Genomic DNA, 18,832 nt, shown 5'->3' with positions numbered 1-18,832 from the left:
CCTTAATTTCCTATGAGTAATTTGTAGTCCATAAACAAAAAATCCCGCAGTGTTTTAGGTTACCACTCGGTGTTGCCTGATAGAAGCCTGCTGTGACTGTCAGTCCTTGGGGACAAAGTGCCAGACACTACTTTTCCCTGGAAAACTGCTATAGCTTGGTTTGGGGGAAGGGGTGAAAAACTTGTTTTTCCATTTCTAACTTTACAAAACCTCATCTCCTGCTTCCTCTCTCTCCTTCTACTCTAGCCATCCCGACTGCCTTATTCTGTAATCACACCAGGCTCTCTGTCTCCTGCAAGCTGTGTGCTAGCTGTTGCTTCTGCCAGGGACTCTGCATGGCTAGGTCCCTAATTCATTCAAGTCTCTACTCAAATGTCACCCCCTCAGAGAAGACTTCCTTCTGCCCACCCTCTCTAAAATTGCCCCATTCCCATCACTCTCTATTCCCTTACCTATTTTATCACTACCTGCTATTGTTATATATATACACATATGTGTGTGTGTATATATATGTATAAATATATATTTGTGTGTCTATATAATCATATATATACGTAATGTATATATAATAATATATAATAAGAATAAGAATATGTATACATTTGTTTACTTGTTTACTGTTTGTTTCCTTACCTACAATACAAGCTCCATGAAGGCAGAGAGCCTCATTCCCCCAGTATCGCCAGTGTCTGCAAGAATGATTGGCACATAGGAAATAATCTTTACTGAGTAAATGAATTGATAAAGGAGCAAATTACAAAAAGTCTCCATTTTCTCCTTGACATAATACAAATGGAACCAGATGGATGAAAGATACTGAGTGCCAATTTACAATGTAGCTGCCTGAGAAAGTTGCCTGGCCTGAAAGAGTTTCTTGCAACACCCTTAATTACAAGAGGTCAGTACTAGAAATTACGGGACAGATGTGGATTATTTCACTTGGAGTCTGCATGAACTGGTGGGACTTGAAAGCAACTACAAAAGTTCAAAGGTCCCAGCAGGTACATCAAGGAGAAAGCCAGCCACAATGAGGAAGCACTTCTCCCTGAAATATCAGGGCTCCTCCCTGAGGGAGCTGCTGACAGCATCGGGAAGGTCAAGCCACAGTGGTTTACTTCTCGCTCCATTGAAAGTGAAAAAAATCCAAGAACCCAATAAACGTGCTTCAAGGATGAGTTAGATAATAACAATAGTACTAACAAGATGGCGTCTCCTCACTGCTAAGGAATATGTTTCTGAAAGGAAAGGAGGGACATAGCACTAAAACGGAATTGTACTGGAATAGAACACATGTTAGGAAGTAACTGCTTTGTATCTGAAAGACAGAAATAAAAAGGGGGGAAGACGGTGGGAAGGAGAGAGAGAGAGAGAGACAAAGGGAGGGAGAAGAACATGGATTCTTTGAAATGAGAAATCAAACTATGAAACAGATTGATACCCAAAGATACATCAAGACGCAAAGCCTGTTATTGAGGTGAAGGGTAAAGTAAAAATTAACCTATCTTCTGCTTTAATTAGGAATCTTTGGGTTAAAAGTGACAGAAACTTATATTGAACCGGCCATGGGAAAACCAGAGGTTGCAACTGGGCCTCAAGTACAAAAGAGGCAGAGACTAGAGAACTACTGGGACTCCTTTTCCCTCTCCCGGCCCTTCTTCCCCCTGTGTAATGCCTTCATTTTCTCCTCCTGCAGATTGGCTTCCTCCATCTGAATGTGGGCTGGCCACAGACAGCTCCAGGTTCATGCCTCACACTCTGCGACCTGAGAAGCCTCTCTCTTCCCTCAAGCAAATTGGAAAAATCCAGGAGAATGACTCAGCTTGGCCCAGCTTGAAAGTCACATGCCCACCCCCTTGGCCAGAGGGTGGGATGCTCCCACTGGCAGCCCCATCAGAAAGGCCCAGTAGAGTGAGGGGAGAGTCAACAAGATAGAAAAATGAATGAACAGAAAGCCAACTTGAGGAGGCTTTCCAAACTCAGACGAAGGACAAGGACCTACAAATCACTAGAGCAACTATGTGCCAGACCAATATCCAAGGACACTCACTTATTCACTTAGGCAGTCATTTGATCATTTTTTGAACAATTAAGTTTCAGGAATTGTTCTAGAAGCACAAGTAAGGGGAAAAAAGACAAGACCCCTACCAAGATAATTTCAGAAAAAAAATAAATGCTCTGGAGGAAAATAAAGAACAGTGAGGTGCTACACATCTTGAACAGCGAGAAGAAGCCAGCGGCTCAGGCAGAGGGAAGAGCTCGGACTTCACATCTTCATGAAGGCTCCCGCTGAGAGATAGCAAGCCCTTCCCAGCTCCCCCTGCACACGCATGGTCAGGCCTGGTTGCCACACTTGCGGGCACCTGCACTCGTCTCTTACAGCACTTCCACAGGCTGTAATTGCTTATTGATTTGATAAGTGTCTTTTTCCTCCATTACAGTATAACATCCATGGAGGCCAGAATTATACTTGTTCACTTAAGAGATACTTCAGAAATGTCTGTTAAATAAATGAAGGAACATGCTGAGAAAAAATGTCCCAAATGCAGGGGAGGAGTCTCTGTAAATGCACAAATGAGCATCGTGTGAAGGGATCTGGAAATATGGTAAATTCAAAGATGTTGGGCAATGAGATGTGCCAGCAGCAAAGACACACACCAGACTTCTAGAAAAATATGTATTCAGCTTGAAACTGTGGTCATAAAATATCCTAACACCCCTCCCTCCATACCTGACCCACTAACCAACCAAAATTTACTCTTCTTCCTATATTTCTTTCTCAATGAATGTTATCTCCTTTCTTTTTTTTTTTTTTTTAAGATTTTATTTATTTGACAGAGATAGAGACAGCCAGAGAGAGAGGGAACACAAGCAGGGGGAGTGGGAGAGGAAGAGACAGGCTTCCAGCAGAGAAGCCTGATGTGGGGCTTGAACCCAGAATGCCGGGATCACGCCCTGAACCGAAGGCAGACGCTTAATGACTGAGCCACTCAGGCGCCCCAGTTATCTCCTTTCTAAGCCTGAAATATGAACATTCATGGCCCCACACTTAGATGGTACCAAGTATCTTTTTTTTTTTTTTTAAAGATTTTATTTATTTATTTGACAGAGATAGAGACAGCCAGCGAGAGAGGAAACACAAGCAGGGGGAGTGGGAGAGGAAGAAGCAGGCTCATTGCAGAGGAGCCTGATGTGGGGCTCGATCCCATAACGCCGGGATCACGCCCCGAGCCGAAGGCAGACGCCCAACTGCTGTGCCACCCAGGCGCCCCCCAACTAAGTATCTTCTAAATCCATCCTCTCCTCTCCATCTCCCCTAGTTGAGACCCTGCTCATTTTTTGCCTGTGGTGTTCTGAATTATTTATTTATCTCGAGTCTCCCTTATCCTCTATCCTCTATAGTGTCTCCGGAGGTGAGGGTGACGGTGAGGGTGGGGTGGGGAGGGAGGGGAGCAGTATGTTCATGCTAAAAAACCTTCAGTCAAGTTGGCATGGTAAGTCCATGCTTCAAAGTACCCCTCTGCTCTGCTCCGAATACATAGCAGTGACAGACATCGCCAGTCTCGAAAACAAGATAAAAACCTTCACAAGCCAGAAATATATGAGAAATGAAAAGGCAATGAGCAGGGCTAAAGCCCCAGGGCTGCTGGGCTCTTGATCCGGCAGCCACGAGTTTGACTCCGCAGCTGTTACGGAACGAGAGCTGGTCTCACTCTGTGATGTTAGGGGGTATCTGAGTTTGTGAGAAAAGGCTGAGAAGAAAAGAAATAGAAGGAAAAAAACCCACCTGCTAATTGCTTCCTGGGCTGTCACATATTTGTAGCTGTGGGTCTAGAAGCTAGAAGACACACGTGCAGCCTTAAGGCTGGGAACTACACCGAGCCACCCACCACCTCAGTGACTGCATCTAAGACACTCTGGTTCTATCACAGGGCAGGAGCCCTGAGGTGACTTTATAAGGGCTGTACTGGAGGATCTAAGGACCTGGGTGGCAAGAACTGAAAACCAACATAAAGGGGTGAACACAGATGGAGGAGGAAGGATCCTCCAGTCAAAATAAGACAGAAAACTAAAATTTTAAAATAGTTTTATTAAAAAATCTAATGCTTAAGAAAGATGGCTGATAAAAGCAGCAATCAAAACACAACTTCACTCCAAATGAAGTCAATGTTCTATAGGATTCTGTAAGATCTTCCATAAATCAATATTCTATATTGTTAAAGACATAAAATCATAAACAAAGATTTTTATTTTTATGTATTTATTATTTATTTATTTGAGAGAGAGAAAGAGCACACATGCGTCAGGCAGGGGTGGGGGGAGGAGGGGCAGAGGGAGAAGGAGAAGACAAAAACCCAAGCGGGTGCCACGCCCAGTGGGAGCCCGATGTGGGGCTTGATCTCAGGACCCTGAAATCATGACCTGAGCTGAAATCAAGAGTCAGACACTTAACCACCTGAGCCACCCAGGTGCCCCCTAAACAAAGATTTTTTAAGTAAATGCGATTAAGAGAGATTAATACAGGAATCATATCCACAACAAGAAATATGAGATTATGAAACAAAACAAAAATAGGCAGACATGAAATAAAAACAGATGGGTATGAAAACAGCCAATTAAAAATCCTAGAAATGAAAACTATAGTCAGTGAGATTAAAAAGAAAAAAACTCTCATCCAAGATAAACTCCAGAATTTAACAGTTGAATAGAAAATTGAAGAATAGTATTAAGGAATTCTTCCAAAATACAGCGCAGAGAGGCAACAAGATTAAAAAGAGTAATTAAAAGTCATAAAGGACAGATTGCAAGTCCCGGTATTCACTTGGAAGAAGTTTCAAGAGAAGAAAATTATGGTAATCACAAAAAAGCAATATTCAGAGCAAAAGGGGCTGGAATTTTACAGAAAAGACATGAATCCTCACATCAAAAACGATCTCCAAAAATGAAGCAGGAGAAATAAAAATAAACCTGTCTGCAGAAACACTGTAGAAAAACAGAAGAGCATTTAGGATAATGAGAAGCTCGTAAAAGCTACCAATCAAAAAAAAAAAAAAAAAAAAGGCTACCAATCCCTTCTTGGACCTACAGTAGCCCACTAGTCAGCTGTACAGTTAGCAAACATTTATTCGGCATCTCCACCAAACTGTGTGAAAAAACAGAGGTACCCTCCAAACCCCACAGTCCAGTGAAGGAGACTGACATGTACTTGGGTCATAACAGCAGCGTGCTTCAGCAGATGTGTGGGCAAAGTTCATCGGATGGGCAGAAACCGCGGAAACAGAGCAGTGGCAAAGCCCTTCCCAGTGAATGGTTGCACTGGACGTTATTTAGACATGAACATACATTGCAGGAAATAGAAGTAATAAAAGTAAAAATATGTCAAGGATTAATAGTATTAGCTAATATTGACTGATGACTTACTAGGTGCCTGCCTTTCAGACATTATCTCCAATCCTCATGAAGTCCATTTTACAGATGAGAAAAGTAAGTTTAGGGGGAGTAAAAAAAGTTTCCCCAAATCATAAAGTTAATAATAAGCTAGAAGGTAGAGACTGGCTCTACAGAAAGACCACAATATAGACTTTAATTTCTTTGACTGCATTTAGCATACAAATGTAAGCTTTTTTATTTGATGAGAACCTTGAGAAGAGAACAATTGTGTTGACACAGCACCGAAGTGCTAAACTGGTTATTCTCCCCTGTTTGTTTGTTTACTGTGCTCTCCTGTCCACGGGCCACAATATGTAAAGAGCAACGTGGGAAGACTGCCTGGACTAGCACACTGAAGTCTAAACAGATTCATGGTTTGTTTCTTGCTGTCATGATGACCAATGACTGTATTTGTTCAAAGGAACAAAAGGTGATCAAAAATACTCAACTGTTTTAGGTACAGAGGTTTTCTTTGAACTCACAGTAATATAACTTTAAAGTAACTCTTAAAATAACAGAAAACTGTTAACAGTAACAGAACAGGCTTATGATGACCCAAAGCCTGTATGTTTGTTTAAAGGAAATTCATTTGTTCATCAAAACTATAAGAATGTTTGTTACAGGAAATCACATTTGTTCAGCAGCCTTGTGTTAATTAATCCACCTCTCTGTAAATGAGCACGTCTACCTTGCACTAATGAATCCACCCACCACCTTCCATCAGGTGGGTTTGATGGTTAGAGAATTCCGACTACAGCTTTCTGACAGCTATACAGAGAAAATCAAGCCTAATGCACTGGGAAGCTAGATTCTTCCCACAGTGCTTAGCCACTACCCCACATGCCTGGGAAATGCCTGCCTCACACCTGGCCCCCCATGTTCTGTCCCTCCTGTAAAAGAAGGAATACCCTCAGATTTCAGTTATTCAGCTTTTAGAGTCTTAATACAGCTAACCAACATCTAAAGCAATTCTTTTGCACTTTTAAGTATTTTCTTTTTCTTGAACTCACTCTTTCCAGATATCTTGGCTCTGTTTAATTTATTCTAGTCACCTTGAAAGGGAAATTCCAACCATTCCTTTTTTCTCCTACTTGCCCACGTTCCCTCTTTCTCCAAACCCTCTCAGGGCCCAAATGCCTGGTGTTTTCTCCCCTTCTGTGAGAACCTAAACTCAAAAAAAAACCTCTTACTCCTCAAAAAAAAAAAATTGATTTTAATAACTTCTAAACTAGTGTAAAAATATAAATGTATCACATCTTCCAGAGTCCTTGCTTTTTTCTTTTTTTAAGATTTTATTTATTTATTCGACAGAGATAGAGACAGCCAGCGAGAGAGGGAACACAAGCAGGCGGAGTGGGAGAGGAAGAAGCAGGCTCCCAGTGGAGGAGCCTGATGTGGGGCTCGATCCCATAACGCCAGGATCACGCCCTGAGCCAAAGGCAGACGCTTAACCGCTGTGCCACCCAGGCGCCCCCAGAGTCCTTGCTTTTTACATTTTGATTTGTATCTCTTAACTCTGGCTTATGAGGCTTACTTCCTACTCTAAGACATTAAATGTCAGTGAGCAAATGGGTAGGTGATTGGTAAGGGCCAATCCTGGAGGCAGAGAGGCAGTTTGTACAAAATCAGCCATGGATATAAGTGTGAAGCGCCTAATTCCCCAAATTAGATGACTGATAATGACGGTGGAAAACTAAAATGGCAGTAATGTCACCACTGCGCACTAAGTTACTTCTACTTAAACTACTTAACATACCTTTTTTTGAAAATAGATTTTATTTATTATTTTTTTAATTGTATTTATTTATTTAAGACAGAGAAGAGCACAGGGGAGCGGCAGAGGGAAAGAGAGAAGCAGACTCCCCACTGAGCAGGGAGCCCAATGCGGGACTAGATCCCAAAACCCTGGGATCATGACCTGAGCCAAAGGCAGATGCTTAACCGACTGAGCCACCCAGGTGCCCCAAATTTTATTTATTTTGTTTGAGAGAGAGAGAGAGTGTATGAGTGAGAGAAAGCAGGAGCAGGGGGGAGAGGGGGAGGGAGAAGCAGACTCCCCACTGAACAGGGAGCCCAATGTGGGGCTTGAACCCAGGACCCTGAGATCATGTCCTGAGCCAAAGGCAGACGCTTAACCAACTGAGTCACTCAGGTGCCCCAACATAACTTTTTAACAACACTGAAAATTTGTCTTTTTAAAATGTACCTTTTCAAAGAAATCTATCTTTAAGTGAGTGTACGTACATATAAAATGGCCCATTTAAACAAAATTAACTGCAATCTCATGACTTACCTAATTGAAAATAAAGTAGTACATAAATTTATAATGCACACATTTCCGAGAACCTGGATTGGTTTTATAAAAGGAATACCATAATTTGTATAAATAAATAATCTGATCGTATGAAACATTCAATTGGGTGTTTTTCAGACAATTTTAATTAAGTTCACTCTAGTAGTTCAGTGAAACTTCGTTAGGATATTTTTAAAAACTCAATTAGGAGAGGCTGTGTAGCATAATAATAGAATAGGACTAAATAGTATTAGGATGTATGAGCTTTAATCATGTTCAGTCATTAATTAGCTGTGCAACCTTACCTAAATAACTTAATCTGTCTGAGTGTTAGCTCCTCATCTCTGTAAGAGAGATAACACATATTCTTCATACTTCTAAGATGTTGTAAGGCTCAAATGAGGTACCGTACATGAAAATGCTCTATTATTAAAATCTAATAACTCAGACAACTAGATGCCTCATGGAAAAGAATGAACTTTACTTCTACCTCACAATAGACACAAAAGTTAATTCCAGATCAATCACAGACCTAGATAAAACTGTAAGGTGTCTGGGGGCGCCTGGGTGGCACAGCGGTTGGGCGTCTGCCTTTGGCTCAGGGCGTGATCCCGTTGTTATGGGATCGAGCCCTACATCAGGCTCCTCCGCTGAGCCTGCTTCTTCCTCTCCCACTCCCCCTGCTTGTGTTCTCTCTCTCGCTGGCTGTCTCTATCTCTGTCGAATAAATAAATAAAATCTTTAAAAAAAAAAAACTGTAAGATGTCTGGAAGAAAACATAAGAGAATTTCTTCATGGCCCCGGGGTAGGCAAGTTTCTCAGACAAGACACAAAAGGCATCAGCCATAAAGGGAAAAAACACACTGCACTTTATCAAAAGACATTAAGAAAGTAAAAAGGCAAGCCACAAACTTGGAGAAAATACTTGTAATCCATGTATGTGACAAAGGACTGATATCCGAAATGTATAAAGAAGCCCTACAAATTAAATCAAAAATAAGCAAAAAAAATTAAAAACTGAAAATAGGCAAAACACTTGAATAGGCAAAAGATGTTCATATGCCCACTAATCATACAAAAAGGTGCTCAACAACTTTTCAGGGAAATGGAGATTGAAACAACGCTATATACCCATCAGACTGGTTAAATAAAAAAAGAATAACAGTATTTAAGTACTCACAAGGATGTGGAGCAACAAACTTTCGAACACTGCCGATGGGAGTACAGCATAGTAAAAACCCCTTTAGAAGACTTTAGTCGACTATACACCTGTTCTATGACCCAGAAATACCACTCCTGAGCATATGCCCAAGAGAACGGAGTATGTATGGCCACAAAGACTTACATAAGAATGTTCATAATAGCTTTATTCTTAATAGCCAAGAACTATATACACACCAAATGCCCATCAACAGAAGATGGGCAAACAAACTGTCAGATGTTCATATAATGGAAAAGGACCTACCAATAAACAGGAATGATACTACTGATCATATGTAACAACATGCATGAGTCTCAAAATCATTAGTGGAGATAAAGGAGCCAGAGGCAAAAGAATACATATGCTTCCATCTGTATGAATTTCAAGAACAAACACAACTAATTTATGCAGTAGAAGAAATCAGAATAGCAGTTGCCTCTGGGAAAGAGGGAGAATTGACTGGAAACGGGGATAAAAGAAATTTCTGGGATGATGGAAATATTCTTTATCTTGATATGGACGACTGGTTATACTTACCAACATTCATCAAACTGTACACTTAAGATCTGTGCATTTTATAGTATATAAATTATATCTCAATAAAGCACTGTTAGCATTAAAAATCTATTTTAAAAAGTAATTTATAGTAAAGAGATGGAAATTTTATGGTTAAAGGAGTCAACTTTGACATTTGTATTTTTTATATTCCTTCAAGAAAGTCAATTGTTATAAATCCGCTAAAAGTATAGAAGTATTAAGGTATTAGTCATCCATTCATCTAATATCTATTGAGTGATCCCACTCCGAGGCAATGGAGTAAGTGCTAGGGATGATGTTCTTGCCCTTTAGAAATTCACGGTTTTGCAAGAAATATGGGCATGTATATAAATGTGCTCTGACAGAGGCATGACAGAGGTATAGAGATGTTATGCACACAAGAGGGAGAATGTTACACCCCACCTGAGAATGTCAAGGAGATTCAGGACTATCAGTTGGAGACCCTGAATCACCTGCAAGAACATGGTACCCTTTCTGATGAGTTTGAGCCTAACTTGTAACTGGCCCTAAAACTGAGATAAAAGAAACGGGCCCAGCCGTGCCAACTGTGTCTAGCTATTTGTCCAAGACCATAAAATTAGTTAGATTTGAGTGAAGGACATTTTAAGTCATGACTGCTGCAAGTACAGAGTATTAGGTATACATTTCTTATACCATCTTTGGCCTAAAATAACTCTGAAACAGATGAAATAAAGGATAAGCTTCTCAGTTCCTGTCCCAGATTAATGAACGCAACTAGTTCAGTTCTCGGGTCCTTCCTACGTGTTCAACCGTCCTGTTATATGTAACTAGTTAAATGCTTGGTCAAGTCTGGAGACGTGACACGTGTTGACAGCGTGGAGTAGAAGAGCTAACAGCATGAGCAGGATGGGGATAACATCATTCATTCATTCAATCATTCGTTCAACAATATAGTAGTTAAGAACATGGATTCTAGAGTCAAAACGTCTAGATTATAATCGTGGTTCTGCCACTAACTAACTGTGTGAACTAGCTATTCAACCTCTTTGTACCTTACTTTCCTCATCAGTAAAATGGAGCCAATACTGCAACCTGTTTCAAAGGGTTATTATGAAGATTAAAAGAGTTAATACACGCAAAGTGTTTAGAAGAGTCTTTGTCACGTAGTTAAATGCTATAAACTTGTTTGCTAATACAGGGGGTCCAAAAAGTTGGGGAATACAGAATAAACTTATTTTTAAACAGTATGTTGGTTACATTTTAAATTAATATGTTCAATGTTTTCCTATAGATTCTAGAAACTGTTTCAGGTAAGGAACCTCTAAATTGAAAGCAATGTGTTCAATTGTCAACCTAAAAAATTTCCAAAACTATAATACAATACAGAGTGTCCCCAAGATCTGGAAACATAATGAAAATCATGTATTTATTGTAAATTTTTTCAGTTTAATAATTAGACTCATTGCTTTAAATTTACTTCATCTGAAAAGCTGCCTGGAGGTTGAAGAAAAGCATACTGAGAACCTTATTTGCAATGTTAACTAACGAACTATTTGAAAACAAGTTTCTCCTGTTCCCCAAGTTTTCCGAATTGTTTTCTCAACTTTCCCCCCTATAGTACAGTTGCCTCCCCTTAGTCGTGGGGAATACTTTCCAAGACCCCCAGTGGATGCCTGAAACTGGATAGTATCAAACCCTATATGTGTTTTTTTCTACACATGCATACTTACAATGAAGTTTAATTTTGAATTAAGCACAGTAACAGATTAACAATAATAAAATAGAATTATAACAACATACCGTAATAAAAGTTATTATATGAATGGGATCTCGCTCTCAAAGTATCTTATTGTACGCCACTCACTTTTCTTCACATGATGATGTGGGAAAATATGATGTCTATGTGACGTGATGACATGAAGTGAATGGCATAGGCATTGTGATATAGCACTCGGCTACTACCAACCTTCGGAACAATATGTCAGAAGGTAGATCATCTGCTTCTGGACCAGGGTTGACCACAGGTAACTGAAACTGTGGAAATCGAAACCACAGATAAGGGAGACTGCTGTAATGCTTCTATTAATTACCGGGCAGGCACTGTGTGATAGGCACTGTCGTAATGTTGGAGATAGAGCATGGACAAAGCAGACATAAAATAACCCTGCCCTCATGAAACTTACGTTCTAATAGAAAGAGAGAGAAAACAAATAAATAATAAAACAAAATATGCCCTATGTCAGAAAAGAAAAGCTATGAAGAAAAATAAAACAGAAGATGACTAGGGGTTTATCAGTGCAAAGAGTGGGGTAGGGCTGATTTTTCATAAATAGGGTAGATATAAGGGGCCTCACTCATAAGATGACTGGCTCAGCAGAGATCTGAAGTGTGGGAGAAAGCAGTGCAAGTATCTGGGGATGAGCACTCCAGGCAAAGGGTAAAAACCAATCAAGGAAACAAACAAAAACGGGTCTTCTTCCTACAATTTCTTCTGCTTTTATCTTTTTTCTTGGTCTCTTTTTCCTTTTTTTTTTTTTCCTTTGTCTCTTCTTGATAACCTATATCTCAGGTAGGATCCAGCTATAGATTACCTGGATCACTGCAATTTCTCTTTCATTAATTTCTCAGTATAAACTTCACTCTCTTTTTTTCTTTTCTGATTCAACAAAATCACTCTTATCAACTAGTTTTTCAATGATCACATTTCTCACCTCAAGTCTCTTGCTTTTTTTATGACTTCAATAAAAATTTACTGATGTCTAGTATGTACCAAGGTCTGACGGTAAAAAGATGATTATCATATGACACATACCCTCAGAATCTAGTCAGGGATATATCTGTACGTATATATGTATACATACACATGCACACATATATACATGCACATATATGTCAAATGGATATACTGTAAAAAACACCACACTCATTAGTAATGAAGTGCTGCAACAATTAATGCTGCCCAGTGAGAAAAAGAAGAGATAGTTGGAGAAAGAGAGGAAAAGACCTCTGAGCTAGGATTTGATGACTAAATAGGAAGCCAACAAACATATAGCAAGAAATGACTATTACAAGAAGATGAAACATCTTAAGTATCAGCACAGAGAGGTGGAAGCAAATAATATATTAGTAATGCTAGATGCAATGTATTAGATTGAAGACTAAGGACATAAGAGTAGAAAGGTGAATTGGGAGCATGCTAAGGGGCCTGACTTTATCCTGAGAGCCAGTGGTTCCCAAATTATTTTGACTGCACACCCGATCAGGAACAAATTTTTGTGCATGCATCCACCCCCACTATATACACATTTGTTTATGTATAAATTAAACTATGCCAAGAGCTACTATTCTAATATGTTACACTCTGTAGAAAACAAACACAAAAAGATAAATGTGTAAAAGATAAAAACGAAATAAGTAATATTATTTTTGCCATATTGGTGCTATCAAATCATCAGGAGTATTTACAAAGTCCAGGATAGTATACTTGTGCTTACTTCTTGGATCCTAAGCTCAACTGTTAGGAAACTAAAAGACCTTTATGATAGTGAATTTAAACATATCCAAATATACCATACTTTGTACATATAAAAGGTATAAATAGATAGATAAGCTTGTTTGCTTATAATTTCATGCTTACATGAAATTTTTTTTTTTTTAAAGATTTTATTTATTTATTCGACAGAGATAGAGACAGCCAGTGAGAGAGAGAACACAAGCAGGGGGAGTGGGAGAGGAAGAAGCAGGCTCATAACGGAGGAGCCTGATGTGGGGCTCGATCCCACAACGCCGGGATCACGCCCTGAGCCGAAGGCAGACGCTTAACCGCTGTGCCACCCAGGCGCCCCCATGCTTACATGAAATTATCTCAAAATAACTCATAAACTTTTTAGAGCAGGGGCTGATCCTCTCTTTCCACTTAAAAAAAATCATCAAAGGGCTTAGTACAGTGATAAAATAGCTGCTCTGTAAAGTAAAAAAATTGATTATATTCCATTCACTATCATCTAAAATATTATGCCTTTTTAAAGACCTAATTCTTGGGGATGGCAAACCTTAATTAGTATTTTATTTCCATTTTTAATAATAAATTTAATCCTCATGGAAGTTGATGCCTTTACAATTTCTAGATTAAGAAGCACAGCATGATTGAAACCCAAGAAGATTTTCTCCAATTTCATCATTAAACCTCAAACCTGGGGCGCCTGGGTGGCTCAGTCGGTTAAGCATCTGACTCTTGATTTCAGCTCTGGTCATGATCTCAGGGTCATGATATCGAGCCCCATGTCAGGCTCCACGGACAGTGCAGAGTCTGCTTGTGATTCTCTGCCTCTCCCTCTGCCCCTCCCCCTTGCTCATGCTCTCTCACACTCTCTCTAAAAAAATAACTAAACATCTTTAAACCTCAAACCTGACCTTAAGTAAACAGTTCAAAAAGAAAGAGGATATATATCATGACCAAGTGAAATTTATGCTAGGGATGCAAGGTTGGTGCCCATAAGGAAATCAATCAATGCAACATACCAGATTAAAAGAATGAAGGGAGAAAACACATAATCATCTCGATAGATGCAGAAAAAGCACCTGACAAAAGTCAACAGGCTTTCCTCATAAAAACACTCAACAAACTAGGCAAAGAACTCCAACAACCTTACGATAACAATCATCTATGAAAACCTACACCTAACATCATACCTAATGGTGAAAGACTGAAAGCTTTCTTCTTAAGATCAGGAACAAGACAAGGATTTCTGCTCTCACTACTTCTATTCAACATTGTACAGGAGGTTTTAGCTAGGGAAATTAAGCAAAAAGAGAAATAAAAGGCATCCAGATTGGAAAGGAAAAGTAAAACTGTCTCTATATGCAGATGACATGATCTTGCGTTTAAGAAATCCTAAGGAATTAAAAAAAAAAACTATTACAGCTAATAAATGAGTTCAGCAAGTAGCAGGACACAAGACCAATATACAAAAATAACTTGGTCAGTTGTATTTCTATACATTAGCAATGAATAATCTGAAAATGGAATTAAGAAAACATTTCCACTTACAATAGCATCAAAGAGAATAAAATACTTACAAATAAATTTACTAAAAGAAATGAACCTGTGCACTGAAAACTATAAACATGTATAAAAAAAATGAAAGGAGACCCTAAATAAAAGGGAAGACATCTTGTGTTCTTGGATTGGAGGAACTGATGTTAAGATGGCAGTATTCTCAAAATTGATCTACAGATTCAATGCAATCTTGATCAAAATTCTAGTTGCCTTTTTTATAGAAATTGACAAGTTAATGCTAAACCTGATATGGAAATGTATGAGACCCAGAAAGGCCACAACAATATTGAAAAAGAACAAAGCTGGAGCACTCAACTTTATTTCCAAATTTACTACAAAGCTACAGTAATCAAAATTGTGTGGCACTGGTGTAAGGATAGACACAGAGATCAGTAGCACAGAAATGAGAGTACAGAAATAAACTCTTACAATCTATGGTCGACTGATTTTCATAAGGCTGCCAATATAATTCAATGAGGGAAAGTATAGTCTTTTCAACAAGTAGTAGTGGGACAACTGGATATCCACGAGCAAAAGAATGAGGTTGGATTTCTACCTCACACGATACACAAAAATTAACTCAAAATGGATCCAAGGTCTGAATGGAAGAGCTAAAACTATATAACTCTTAGAAAAAAAAAATAGGTATGATCTTCATGACCTTAGATTAGGCAATGATTTCTTACATATGGTACTTAAAGCATAAGAACCAAAGGAAAAATTGATAAATTGGACTTCATCAAAATTTAATAAGAAAGTAAAAAGACAACCTATTGAATGGGAGAAGATATTTACAAATCACACATCTGGTAGGGGTCTTATATCCAGAATATACAAAGAACTCTTTTTTTTTTTTTTTTAAGATTTTATCTATTTATTTGACAGAGAGAGACAGCCAGTGAGAGAGGGAACACAAGCAGGGGGAGTGGGAGAGGAAGAGGCAGGCTCCTAGAGGAGGAGCCTGATGTGGGGCTCGATCCCAGTACCCTGGGATCATGCCCTGAGCCAAAGGCAGATGCTTAATGACTGCGCCACCCAGGCGCCCCCCAGGATATATAAAGAACTCTTAAAACTCAACAATTAAAAAAAAAAAAACAGTTAAAAATGGACAATGGATTTCTACAGACATTTCTCCAAAGAAGATCTATAAATGGCCAACAAGGGCATATAAAGATACTCAACATCATTAGTCCTTAGAGAAATGTGAACTGAAACCACAATGAGATACTACTTTTCACATTCAGTAGAATGGCTATAATCAAAAAGATGGACAATAACAAGTGTTGACAAGGATGTGGAAAAACAGGAATCCTCTTACATCATTGGTAAGAATATAAAATGGGGCGGCCGCTAAGGAAAACAGGTTACTGGTTCCTCAAAAAACTAAACAGAGAATTGCCATTTGATCCATCAATTCCACTCTTAAAGATACACCCAAAGGAATTGAAAGCAGAGACTCAAAGTGACACTTGGATGCTTTCGTTCGTTGCAGCAATACTCACAATAACCAAAAGATGAAAACAACCCAAGACTCCACCAACTGGTGAACAGATAAACAAAATGCAGTATGTTTATACAACGGAATATTCTTTAGCTATAAAAGAAATGAAGTTTTGATACATCCTACAATACAGATGAACTGGAAGACATTATGGTATGTGAAATAAGCCAGACAGAATAGGGCAAATACTGTATGATTCCACTTACGTGAGGTACCCAGGATAGGCAAATGTATAGAGACAGAAAGTAGATTAGAGGTTAGCAGGAGAGTCATTGCTTAATGGTTATGGAGTTTCTGTCTGGGGTGATGAAAAGTTTTGGAAACAGATGGTGGTGATGGTTGTGCAACACTGTGAATGGAATCAATGCCACTGAATTGCACACTTAAAATGACAAATTTTGTTACTTACATTTTATCACAATTTTTAAAAACTAATAATATACCTAAAGCCAACAGGGTCGTATACTTTAAATGGGTGAACTGTATGGTATGTTGAATTGTATCACAATAAAGCTGATTTTTAAAACATGAAGAAAAAAAAGAAAGGCGCTCTGGGGCTATAAAAGGACATGGGAGAATCTTAAATGCATACTGTCAAGGAAAGAAATGAGTCTGAAAAAGCTACATATTGTATGATTCTAATTATACAACATTCTAGAAAAGGCAAAACGATAAGGATAATAAAAAGATCCGTGGTTGCCAAGGGTTCTAGGCAGGGGAGAAAGAACCAACCGGTGGAGCACAGGGCATTCTTGAGGCAGTGAAACCATGCTGTATGACACATTCCAGAATGGTACATACATGAGAAGCATTTTTCAAAACCCACGAACTGGAGAACACAAAGAGTGAACCTTAAGTTAAACAAAGGACTTTAGTTACTGGATTAATAATGGTTCGTCAGCTGTAGCAAACGCACCACACTAATGCCAGACGTTAATAGGAGAAACAACGCATGGATAGGGAAGGGGATGTGGAAACTCTGTTCTTTCTGTGTAATTTTTCTATAACCTAACACTGCTCTTTAAAAAAATCTATTCTAAAAATGTATACTTAACACAAAGACTACACTGAATTTTATCCTCTTCTTATGATTCATGAGACTATTCACTTTAAGTACAAATTATAATTTTACATTAGACGAGGAGGAAGTGCTGATTCTTTTAGCACTGTAGATCCCAGACACTACCAAATCATCTCAGTTCAGTGTTCCACACACCCTTCCCCTACTTCACCTCCTCCTCCACCCCCGACAAGATTATTTTATGACCTAAATTTTTGTATTCATATAAGTACTTCTATCTAGATAGTCTTTGAACATTCTGTAGTCTTTGGAAACACTTCCTTACATTTATGACTGAATTCCAGTCTAATTATGATTATGAATTACAGTGACATTATCATACCAAGCTGCCATGCCTCCTGTTTTATTCACTTTGTTCATTTTCTATGAGATATCATTTTATCAGGAACGTAGGTGTGTTAGTTTTACACCTCTTTTTGGGAAAAAAAAAATTGTTCTCGAAGACCCTCAAGAGTCAACACAAAGGGAAACTATAACTATCCCAGAAGAAAGGTGGCTAATACATTTCAGAACAGCTTTTCCCCAGCTCCTGGTTTAAAATGATCCCCTCCCAAACCTCTAATCTTTATTGGCGCATTGTAGGCATTTCATTTACCTTGGTCTTTTCCAGCTTCATCTATGTGTTGAAAATCTTTCAGTGTCTGAAGGTTACAGAACCCCTCTCTGCAATGCTGAATAACTTTCTTTGATCCATTCTTGATGAGATAATCCATTAGTGTAAGGGATTTATACACATGGCGCCAGTTCTTCCCGTGATCTTTGAGTCTCTGCCATAGCATATTCATAATCTCTGACAGAGAAATTGTATTGAAAGTCAAGTCACTGATATCTAACATCAGAGAACTCGAAGGACCCCAAGGGTCATTAGAAGTTGCTTCTCTGACTTTTATTTCAGCATCTGAGTAATTTTTCACAAAGTTTTTCACTTGCCTCCTGAATGCCATAGGTAAGACAAGTTTGAAGGTGAGATGGGGATGAGAGAAATGGAATAGGAGTTAATATAATTGGTTTATAAAACTCTTGAGAGGTAATTGGTCCCCAGTTCTGCTGCTCCCAAACACAAATGATTAATCTCCATTTTGATGAGGCATCAATTTCCTGCAAAGCAAAGCACAAAATATATATATGTAAGTTAAATACTTTTCGAAATGTCCGTAGAAGACCAAGTCAGTCTGAAAAATCTAGGTTTACTTAGAAATCAGCCCCTCACTTACATCAGCCAGAATTAAGGGCATTATCTAAATTCTCCTAGCAGAAGTATGGGAAAATCATTCGTAAGGGATTGGCCTATATTACTTAAACAAATATAGGTGGCCTTTCTAGTCCTAAAAATGTCTGCAGAGAATAGCATTCAACCTCTTTGGCCAGGAAAAAAATAATTTTAAAGCATTACAGGACAGTGGGCAACTTAGGAGAAGAAAATGGGACTTGTACTCTGAGATCTCGTGCGTAAGATTTGTTGTCATGTATAAAAATAATATGTCCTGGGGCGCCTGGGTGGCACAGAGGTTAAGCGTCTACCTTCAGCTCAGGGCGTGATCCCAGCGTTATGGGATCGAGCCCCACATCAGGCTCTTCCGCTATGAGCCTGCTTCTTCCTCTCCCACTCCCCCTGCTTGTGTTCCCTCTCTCGCTGGCTGTCTCTATCTCTGTCGAATAAATAAATAAATCTTTAAAAATAAAATAAAATAAAATAAAATAAAATAAAAATTTAAAAAAAAATGTCCTGAAGGTAATTAGGATGGTAACAA

At 38.9% G+C, this 18,832-nt stretch overlaps 1 protein-coding gene across 1 annotated transcript in view; it reads right to left on the bottom strand.

Annotated features, from left to right (window-relative positions):
* ENTHD1 (ENTH domain containing 1) overlaps positions 1-18,025 on the bottom strand; it is a 97,489-nt gene extending 79,464 nt beyond the window's left edge. The window contains exon 1 of the mRNA XM_045779545.2: positions 17,677-18,025. Coding sequence (XP_045635501.1) covers positions 17,677-18,025 — 349 coding nt within the window. The remainder of the gene's footprint in view (positions 1-17,676) is intronic.
* Positions 18,026-18,832: the final 807 nt, after the last annotated feature.

This window comes from Ursus americanus, chromosome 17 (assembly GCF_024610735.1).
Source record: "Ursus americanus isolate L20-20 chromosome 17, mUrsAme1.1.p, whole genome shotgun sequence".
NCBI classification, from domain to species: Eukaryota; Metazoa; Chordata; class Mammalia; order Carnivora; family Ursidae; genus Ursus; species Ursus americanus.
This window is presented reverse-complemented; position numbering and strand designations above follow the sequence as displayed.